The following is a 10,779-nucleotide window of genomic DNA, read 5'->3' as shown; positions in this document are numbered from 1 at the left end:
TAAAAAAAACTAATGTACCATATAACTAACTACCACCCCCACCCCATTACAGGGCAGCTGCACACCGCTGATGGTGGCCACTCTACATCCTCGCATTGCCACTGTTGCTCCGCAGTATGCGGTCCCTTTTACCCTGAACTGCGCAGCCGGCCGGCCCGCGCTGGTCGATCAGACGACCACAGTACTGGTAAATGCTCCCACTTGGTGTGATTCTGTGCACTAACAGATGCTCCTCTGAGGCTGCTGCAGAGGAACAGAAGCATGTATCTCCGTGTGCCGGCTTATATATTTTCACGTCATTTGACGTCTCCTCTGTTTTACATTTCCGAACAATTTGAATGATGAAACAAGCTATACTTGAAGCCAATACACTTAACATTTCTAAAAGGCTCACAGTCTAATAACGTATTTGTTGAAGCAGAGGATAGAAAATTCATTTCAGTATTGTTTAACTGTTTGTTTCCTTAATGAATTATCCAGAAAAATTCAAAATAGTCTGAGGTTTTAACTGACTGTAGAGTAATGATTGGAAAGATTAAGGGCAGATGTCATATCCAGATATTTTCATCCACCTCGAACCAGACAGAGTTAATCCACTTCAAACCAGACATGTTCGGCTGCAGAACATGGAAAAGATGAGGTAAATGATTACGCTGCATACAAAAATCGGTACCATTGTGTGGATCCCGATATATAAACTAGACCATTTAAACAGTAGGTCAGGAATTACTATCATTTGTCCCTTCCCATTGCCACAGAGTTCAAAGGTACACAAAAATGCTGGAGAAACTCAGCGGGTGCAGCAGCTTCTATGGAGCGAAGGAAATAGGCGACGTTTCGGGCCGAAACCCTTCTTCAGACTGATGGGGGGGGGGGGGGGGGGGTAGGGGGGAGAAGGAAGGAAAAAGGGAGGAGGAGGAGCCCGAGGGCGGGGGGATGGGAGGAGACAGCTCGAGGGTTAAGGAAGGGGAGGAGACAGCAAGGGCTAGCAAAATTGGGAGAATTCAACGTTCATGCCATCCGGACGCAAGCAACCCAGGCGGAATATAAGGTGCTGTTCCTCCAATTTCCGGTGTTGCTCACTCTGGCAATAGAGGAGACCCAGGACAGAGAGGTCGGATTGGGAATGGGAGGGGGAGTTGAAGTGCTGAGCCACCGGGAGTTCAGGTAGGTTATTGCGGACTGAGCGGAGGTGTTCGGCGAAACGATCGCCCAACCTCCGCTTAGTCTCCCCGATGTAAATCAGCTGACATCTAGAGCAGCGGATGCAGTAGATGAGGTTGGAGGAGATACAGGTGAACCTTTGTCGCACCTGGAACGACTGCTTGGGTCCTTGAATGGAGTCGAGGTGGGAGGTGAAGGGACGGGTGTTGCATTTCTTGCGGTTGCAACGGGGAGGAGGTGGTACGGGAGGGAAGGGAAGAATTGACAAGGGAGTTGCGGAGGGAGCGGTCTTTGCGGAAGGCAGACATAGGGGGAGATGGGAAGATGTGGCGAGTGGTGGGGTCACGTTGGAGGTGGCGGAAATGGCGGAGGATTATTTGCCGGCTGGCGGGGTGAAAGGTGAGGACTAGGGGGACTCTGCCCTTGTTGCGAGTGCGGGGATGGGGAGAGAGAGCAGTGTTGCGGGGTATGGATGAGACCCTGGTGCGAGCCTCATCTATGGTGGCTGAGGGGAATCCCCGTTCCCTGAACGAGGACATTTCCGATGCCCTGGTGTGGAACGTAACGTGCCACAGAGTTCAAACCTTGAGAGAACCTAAATGACCACTGGAATGAGAAAAGGATGCGATGTGCAGTGACATGATGAGGAATGGGAGATAGCTTGCATAGAACATTAATTTTGGATTAGATGATTGGTGCCAAATGGGTTTTTTTTAATGCTGAAAATTCCCTAAATTCCATTGATTTTTCCCTACATTTTTCTTTAACAATTATGTCTTTTACCAATTTTCCTTAATATAAAAATCCCAAGGTTCTTTACTAAATTTGGAGCTCAGCCACAGGGAGATATCGAGGTAGATGACCAAAAGCTTGATCACGAGTATTAAGAGTATCTTAAGGGAGAAAAGAGACTTACATTGGCAGAGAAATTTAGAGAGGAAATTTAACTCCAAGGCGTATCTCAGAGATTGTTGGAGATGTGGGATGGAAAGAGGGTGAGGCTACTGAATGATTTGAAGTCTGGGATTTCAAAATTGAGACTGCTTAATTATGATCCATTACCGATCAATGAGCAAGAGGTTGATAGAAAATTAGCACTGTACAACTGGCTTACAGAAGTTTTGGTGACCAGGATTAGAGCTCACAGAAATGATGAAAGACTGTCCCTGCGGTTTGCGGGAACAGTCAAGTATAAATCAGACGAGAGTTTCAGCAGCAGTTCATTTGAGGCAAAGTGATTTAATAGATATAAAGAAATTGGCCACTTTAGTTACATGCATTGATTTTGTCAGAAGCTTATCTTTGGGTCAGATATGACGATGATAAAAAGGAATGAGTTTGAAGTAGGGACTAAAACCAATACTTGTCTCGTGTTTGGTTAGAATTTTTTGTTTATCTAATATTGGATGTCAGACGTACTGTTGCTAATTTAAAGGCACCTATAGCTCCTTAAAACTGATGACAAGGTGGAGCTCGGGCACTTCTTTTCATTTTTGCTACATACCATTATGTGAACAGACAAAACACCCTGCTGGAATGTAACCAATTGCTAGGAGATTTGAGGTTATTATTAGACCCATCACTTTAAATTGTCTTGCTTTTAGGGTAAGTAACTGGAACATTAATTTGTTCTCAGGTTTGAGTTTTATATTGCATAGATCTGGGTATAGATCCTTTGGTCCCTTTTGAGAGGTATTTGTGCGTTAAAATGCATGCAAATATGTATTAATGTCTATACAGTGCCCTCCATAATGTTTGGGACAAAGACCCATCATTTATTTATTTGCCTCTATGCCACAATTTGAGATTTGTAATAGAAAAAATCACATGTGGTTAAAATGCACATTGTCAGATTTTAATAAAGGCCATTTTTATCCATTTTGATTTGACCAGGTGGAATTTAAAGCAGTGTTTATACATAGTCCGCGCATTTCAGGGCACCATAATGTTTGGGACATAGCAATGTCATGTAAATGAAAGTAGTCATGTTTAGTATTTTGTTGCATATCCTTTGCATGCAATGACTGCTTGAAGTCAGCAATTCATGGACATCACCAGTTGCTGGGTGTCTTCTCTGGTGATGCTCTGCCAGGCCTGTATTACAGCCAATTTTAGCTTATGCTTGTTTTGGGGACTAGTCCCCTTCAGTTTTCTCTTCAGCATATAAAAGGCATGCTCAATTGGGTTCAGATCGGGTGATTGACTTGGCCACTCACGAATTGACCATTTTTTAGCTTTGAAAAACTCCTTTGTTGCTTTAGCAGTATGTTTGGGATCATTGTCTTGCGGTAGAATGAATCGCTGGCCAATGAGTTTTGAGGCATTTGTTTGAACTTGAACAGATAGGATGTGTCTATACACTTCAGAATTCATTATGCTACTATCATCAGCAGTTGTGTCATCAATGCCAATAAATGAGGCAGTACCTTCAGCAGCCATACATGCCCAGTTGATTTTGGTAAGCCTAAGGTTTGGCTGATGTTTCTAACAGTTTTATTCTTGTTTCTCAGTCTCATAATGGCTTCTTTGACTTTCATTGGCACAACTTTGGTCCTCATGTTGATAAACAGCAATAAAAGTTTCCAAAGGTGGTGGAAAGAATGGAGGAAAGACTAGGTGCTGAGAGCTCTCTTACACCTGCATTAAGGAAGCAATTAAACACACCTGAGCAATTACAAACGCCTGTGAAGCCATGTGTCCCAAACATTATGGTGCCCTGAAATAGGTGGGGGGGGGGGACTATGTATAAACAGCTGTAATTTCTACATGGTGAAACCAAAATGTTTAAATACGGCTTTTAATAAAATCTGACAGTGTGCACTTAAACCACATGTGATTTCTTCTATTACAAATCTCAAATTATGGAGTACAGAGGCAAATAAATAAATGACGGGTCTTTGTCCCAAACATTATGGAGGAGGGCATGTATATGAAATCATAATCAGAAACTTAGTTGGATATTTGACGGAATGTGTTGGGTTCTAGTAAAGGGGCTTGAGTCAAGTGAAATCTGAAAGTTACCCCTGTTTGATACAGTATTTAAAACTCTCAATTAATATTACATAAGATAAAGATATATCTGCAGAATTGATCAGTAACAGACACATTTGGCTATGTGTTGGATATTAATTTTGGCACATGATTTTATGAATGGTAATATTACAATATTGTCTTGTCATTCCATCATATCATCTCCTTTCTCTGTTTAGTTCAAAGATTAACATGTATATTGTTACGAAAGCTGGTTAAGTTGGGAGAATTGAGCTTCGTCTGTGACTGCCTCATGTTTATGGATTACTTGGTGTTTGTGAATTCGGAAGTGACTACACTGTTAAATTGCAGAAACTAGCATTTTTCCTGCCTTGCAGCTAAGGATTTAATTTGTCGCTGTGCTTTCTATAGAATTCCATTGAATTCCATGTGTGCTTGCAGATGGGTTAGAGCCTTTTAGTAATGTTGAATCCATTGGATTTTAATTAATATATTTTGTTCAATGGTGATGTGGTAAGATTGATAATTCAAACTGAAATCTGAACTGGTATTTAACATTTACAGTGAAGACCACAAAAAATGATTAGTATTTTTCTTTTCCTTAATGTATTGGAGTAATAGAAAAAATTATGGATTTGAAGTGGAATTGCAGTGACATGAGTGAGCAAACTAGTTTCTGCAGGGACACTTGTGTTTAAACCAAAGTCAATGATGTGCACCCTGTCTAACTCCACCTTCAAATTGCCTTAATTGAAAAAATAAAATCTTATCTAACCGTCTGGTAACTGTCAAAACTGAAGATAGTTTGAAAATACAAAATACAAGCTTCCCTGTAACACCCCAATAAATGAAAATGGTCTAGATTTAAACAACAAAAGTGCTGCTAGGCAAGTGAGAAGTGAAAGGTTCCAAATAATGAAGCCCTGAGAGCTAATGATCTCTATTTAAAACCGATAAATGTTGAATATTATCATGATCTTAAATCTTTACAATAATAATCGTTACTTAAAAACAATTAAATTTATATTTTTTGCAAATGTTGCAAATTGCTTAGACGAGTACTAAAAACTTTAGTCGGCTACAGTAGCGTTGTCTCTGTTGTAATGATTGACGAGGGAGAACATTTGCTAATTTTTGGGTACTGTTATGCCTTGATACTAAATGATCGTTGGGTTCTAAGAATTTGAAGAAAGACACAAGTTGCATTGCTCTTCTAAATATACAATATATTTGTTTAATTTGGAAAGATATCTCAAATATCTTGCATAATTTAAGCATTTAAATTATACGATTAGTAACAAAACCCCAATGTAAATTTACGGGTAGTTTAATACTTTATAAACAAGATCCTACTGTTACATTAAAATAATTCAACATAATGTGGCTTTTGAAAGACTAATTTGGCAGCTAAATGAATTTGTTTTAAGGTATGTTATACCTTATTTTGTTTAACGGGTACACATGGTAATGTGACACTTAAGTTAAACTATTAATGCCTAGTATTGGAACTTTTAAAATAAATATTACATGATAATATTTGTAGGGTAGCCACAGTTATAGAGCGCAGTGTAAGGTCATAGAAACATAGACAATAGGTGCAGGAGGAGGCCATTCGGCCCTTCGAGCCAGCACCGCCATTCATTGTGATCATGGCTGATCGTCCCCTATCAATAACCCGTGCCTGCCTTCTCCCCATATCCCTTGACTCCACTAGCCCCAAGAGCTCTATCTAACTCTCTCTTAAATCCATCCAGTGATTTGGCCTCCACTGCCCTCTGTGGCAGGGAATTCCATAAATTCACAACTCTGGGTGAAGTAGCATAGGTATTTTGCAAGTGATTCCTAAAATTATCCTCATAATAATGAGTAAATTATAAAATCTTGCATAGATTATGCATTTCCTGAACGGAATTACTTCCTGTCATAATCACGTGCATTTTTCATATTTTTAAATAACATCCTGCAAATCCTTAATTTGCTACTATATTAAAAAATACTTGTACAGTGGTGCCACTTTTAATGAGATACCTTTCAATGATTAGAAGATTGCTAATTAAGTTCTGTGGTCTTGAATTAAACCATAGTAGCATGTTTATCTTTAAATGGATCGTGCAACTTCTGCTGTCGCTTTCAGTGACAATGTGCATTTTGCATTCTCAGATCAAAGGTTGGTTAGAATGTTCCCTCCCTTTTCCCCTTGCTGCTTAGCATGAGCCTGCTTAGAAGAAATTGCTGTGTCTGTGTGTTTGTATTCCTGCAGAATGGCTCGTCGCACAGAATATTCGAATGTATGTTTCTGCTTCAGAGCTGCAAGATAATGGATACACTCACTTTCTCTTTCTCTCATTAAACTGTAATGCCTTGTCCTGTGCAGGTATTGGCTTTGGAGGGAGGCGTTGTGTCAATCTAACATCACAAATCTTTGTTTTACCATTGTGCTTTTCTTGCCAGCTGTGTGCGGTCTTCCGCTAGATGCTTTGTGTTCTTTTCTGGGTGTCTGCAAACTTTTGGGCTTGTGTCCCAGGCAGTGGCAGTATTAACAATTTGTCTTTGTTTGCAGCAGGCATGGCCTGGAGGAACCCAACAAATCCTGCTACCGTCAACTTGGCAGCAGTTGCCTGGAGTAGCTGTCCACAACTCTGTCTCACATGCTACTGTCATACCAGAAGCTATGGCTAGTACTCAGCAGCTAACAGACTGGCGGTACGTGTGCTTTGAATAAAATGTACTTTTTTTTCTGTTTTAAATGTGGCTTAAATATTTGCTTTTTCCCTTCTTTGACGAATTGCAATTGCATTTTGTCAAAATTACTTTAATCACAATAATCATGAATCACATTGTTTTGTGAAAAATCTTTATTTGGAATTTTGTGCATTAATAGAGCAAAGTACTTTTTTGTAAAGGCATAAGTAGGAGTAAGGTAATTGCCCCTGTACCTGCTGAGCATCCACCCTGTCAATGTCCCTCAGTTTCTTAATTGTTTTAATAAGATTGCCTCCTATTTTTCACATGTAAGTGCATCTTGCTCAACCTCTATTTATATTTCAACCCCTTCATTCCAGGAATCAATCTAGGAAATCTCAGTTTGAACCGTGGTGCTCCCCCGACCTGACTTGCAGAAATCTGACCATGCAACTTCTCCCATACATTTTAAAGCATATCTTAAGCCAGTAATAATGAAATGTTTCATGTTATTCTGTAATGACTGTACAGTATATATCTCATTAATAACTGGATACAATATATATTCTATAATGAGTGTTGGATTGAATAAGTAGCATGTGTACATGGAGCAATATGGTATGTTTTACTATAGAAAATGAACATTTTTGAACTATGGAGGAATCAGTTGTCAGCAACAGATCCTCTGGATAACCCAGGGGTTGCCTGTATACACTTTAGACATGAAGTCCAAAACTGTCCATGGTTCTCCAGGTGTAGTCTTGCCAGCATCTGGTAATGTTACATCAAAACTTTAATGCCCGATACCTAACCTTTGCAATAAAAGCCATTGACCTTCCTAATAATTTGTATCTTTATGCCAACCGTTTGTTTCTTGATATAGATTTCACCCCTACTACACCGATCATTTGTACGTTTTGTAGTTCCAGTCCAGCTAAAATTTGTTTGACTTTCATCCAAAGTGGATAAACATCCCACATTATTTCCCACATTATAACTGAGAAGTAGCATTGGACAACTGGCAACATCTTAGCTACTCTCTCAACATATCTATAATCTCTTTGCAGGCTCTGCCTGTTCTTCCAACTTGCTAACCAACCTATCCTTGTAGCATCAGCATATTTGGCTGCATTTCATGTTTTTACTAGTCATAAATAATTGAGGCTTCGGCACAAATCCCTATATCCACACTATTTACTGATTGCTATTCTGTAAATGACACATTTATCCTGATTCAGCTTTCTGTTCATTGGCCGCACTCCCATCCATGTCACTATCTTACTCGTGTGAAGTAACATTTTACATGCCACCTTTTTGAATTCCTTCTCAACATCTATTTATTTCATTCCCTTTATCATAAATTACCATGAAAAAATCCAGTATCATCTTTGGCTAACTGAGAAGTAGCATTGGACAATTCAAACCTGCTGCATATGGTGAGCCAATGAGGATAGTTTACTTCAGATTTGTAATGCCTTAATTGCTTCCTGTTTGCGATTTATTCATTTATGAATGTTGCATTCTGGTTTGCAGTTCATAGAAATGGAGACCCTGTCCAGAGGTGTACTCAGCCAAGACTGAGGAAGTTACTACAGATTTAATTCCTGTTGCTATGCAGTAACATGCAAAACAACTGTGATAGATAGGATAAAATAGATTAGATAATTAAATAGTTTTGTGGTAGTTTAACGATATGGTTACTGGGTTGAGAGAATTTAATTTTAAATACATTTTCTATTTCGATGTACAAATGAGCAATAGTAAATTATGTTTTCAGTGGTACTTTCTGATTTAGGACTCCATTTTTAATGTTAAAATAAAATGCCAGTTGATTTATCCTCTGTGATTTTGAGCCCAGGCTTTATTTAAAATTATTTTATTTATCATTGCTTTATTGTTAGTGATATACATACTATTTTCTATTTTTAAGTCTGTTTTCTTCTTTTTGTCAGGACTGTACATTCCCATGGAGGCCAGTATAATGCCATTGTGCAGCAGCCATCGTTATTAGCTGGTCATGTCACCTTGGCAGCGCAGCCCTTAAATGTTGGTGTTGCCCATGTAGTACGCCAGCAGCAAAACTCCAGATCTTCCTCCAAAAGGAATAAGCAAATTCACAACACAAGGTAAAGCATTTGCATGTTGCACATTAAAAATATGTTGTAGATTGTGTATCATCATTGATACATTTTAAGTGGCAGTCCAGCTATAAACACAATTTTGATCAAATACCTGATACTAAGTAAATGCTAATTTGTTCAATAAATATATAAAGTTCAAAATAGGGCAATAGGGCTCCGACGTCTCCCTACCATTTCTTGATCTTACTGTCTCCATCACAGGAGACAAACTATCATAGAAACATAGAAAATAGGTGCAGGAGTAGGCCATTCGGCCCTTCGAGCCTGCACCGCCATTCAATATGATCATGGCTAATCATCCAACAGTATCCTGTACCTGCCTTCTCTCCATACCCCCTGATCCCTTTAGCCACAATGGCCACATCTAACTCCCTCTTAAATATAGCCAATGAACTGGCCTCAACTACCTTCTGTGGCAGAGAATTCCACAGATTCACCACTCTCTGTGTGAAAAATGTTTTTCTCATCTCGGTCGTAAAAGACTTCCCCCTTATCCTTAAACTGTGACCCCTTGTTCTGGACTTCCCCAACATCTGGAACAATCTTCCTGCATCTAGCCTGTCCAACCCCTTAAGAATTTTGTAAGTTTCTATAAGATCCCCCCTCAATCTTCCAAATTCTAGCGAGTACAAGCCGAATCTATCCAGTCTTTCTTCATATGAAAGTCCTGCCATCCCTGGAATCAGCCTGGTGAACCTTCTCTGTACTCCCTCTATGGCAAGAATGTCTTTCCTCGGATTAGGAGACCAAAACTACACAATACTCCAGGTGTGGTCTCACCAAGGCCCTGTACAACAGCAGTAGAACCTCTGCTCCTATACTCAAATCCTTTTACCATGAATGCTAACATACCATTCGCTTTCTTCACTGCCTGCTGCACCTGCATGCCTACTTTCAATGACTGGTGTACCATGACACCCAGGTCTCGTTGCATTTCCCCTTTTCCTAATCGGCCACCATTCAGATAATAGTCTACTTTCCTGTTATTGCCACCAAAGTGGATAACCTCACATTTATCCACATTATACTGCATCTGCCATGCATTTTCCCACTCACCCAACCTATCCAAGTCACCTTGCAGCCTCCTAGCATCCTCCTCACAGCTAGCACTGCCCTCCAGCTTCGTGTCATCCGCAAACTATCAACTGGCATCTATTATAAACCCACTGGCATCTATTACAAACCCACAGCTATCTAGACTACACTTCTTCCCACACTGCTTCCTGTAAAGACTCTCCCCTACTCCCAATTCCTCTGTCTATGCTGCATCTGTGCCCAAGATGAGGTGTTCCATACCAGGACATCGGAGATGGGGGGCCAGCTCCGCTGTAGCTCCGTTTCTTGCTCCTGTTCCCCCCCCAGTCCTAACAGGATCAACGTCCCCCTTGTCCCCACATTCCACCCCATCAGCCATCACAAACAGCAGATACATCTCCGCCATTTTCACCACCTCCACCAGGATCCCACCACTAGCCACAGCTTCCCATCTCCACCCTTTTCCGCTTTCTGCAGAGACCGTTCCCTCCGCAACTCCCTGGTCAATTCGTCCCTTCCCACCCAAACTACCCCCTCCCCAAGTACTTTCCCCTGTAACTGCAGGAGATGCAACAACTGTCCCTATACCCCCGCCCCCTTGACTCCATCCAAGACTCTGAACAGTCTTTTCAGGTAAGGCAGAGGTTCACTTGCACCTCCTTCAACCTCATCTACTGTATTCACTGTTCCAGGTGTGGATTCCAATATATTGGCATGGCCAAGCGCAGGCTCGGCAATCATTTCGCTGAACACCTCCGCTCAGCCC

At 40.8% G+C, this 10,779-nt stretch overlaps 1 protein-coding gene across 12 annotated transcripts in view; it reads left to right on the top strand.

The window, feature by feature from the left end:
• The window catches only part of hipk1 (homeodomain interacting protein kinase 1), a 114,741-nt gene that overhangs the window by 81,125 nt on the left and 22,837 nt on the right, over positions 1-10,779 (top strand). For 9 of the 12 annotated variants that reach the window (XM_033042336.1, XM_033042333.1, XM_033042335.1 and 6 more), the window contains 3 exons: positions 53-187; positions 6,716-6,858; positions 8,790-8,963. In XM_033042336.1, the coding sequence (XP_032898227.1) occupies positions 53-187; positions 6,716-6,858; positions 8,790-8,963 (452 nt within the window). The remainder of the gene's footprint in view (positions 1-52; positions 188-6,715; positions 6,859-8,789; positions 8,964-10,779) is intronic. The other 3 variants (XM_033042334.1, XM_033042343.1, XM_033042342.1) reach the window with 3 other exon arrangements.

This window comes from Amblyraja radiata, chromosome 24 (assembly GCF_010909765.2).
Source record: "Amblyraja radiata isolate CabotCenter1 chromosome 24, sAmbRad1.1.pri, whole genome shotgun sequence".
Taxonomy (NCBI): Eukaryota; Metazoa; Chordata; class Chondrichthyes; order Rajiformes; family Rajidae; genus Amblyraja; species Amblyraja radiata.
Note: the sequence above shows the minus strand (reverse complement) of the source record. Positions and strands in the feature narration are given on the sequence as shown.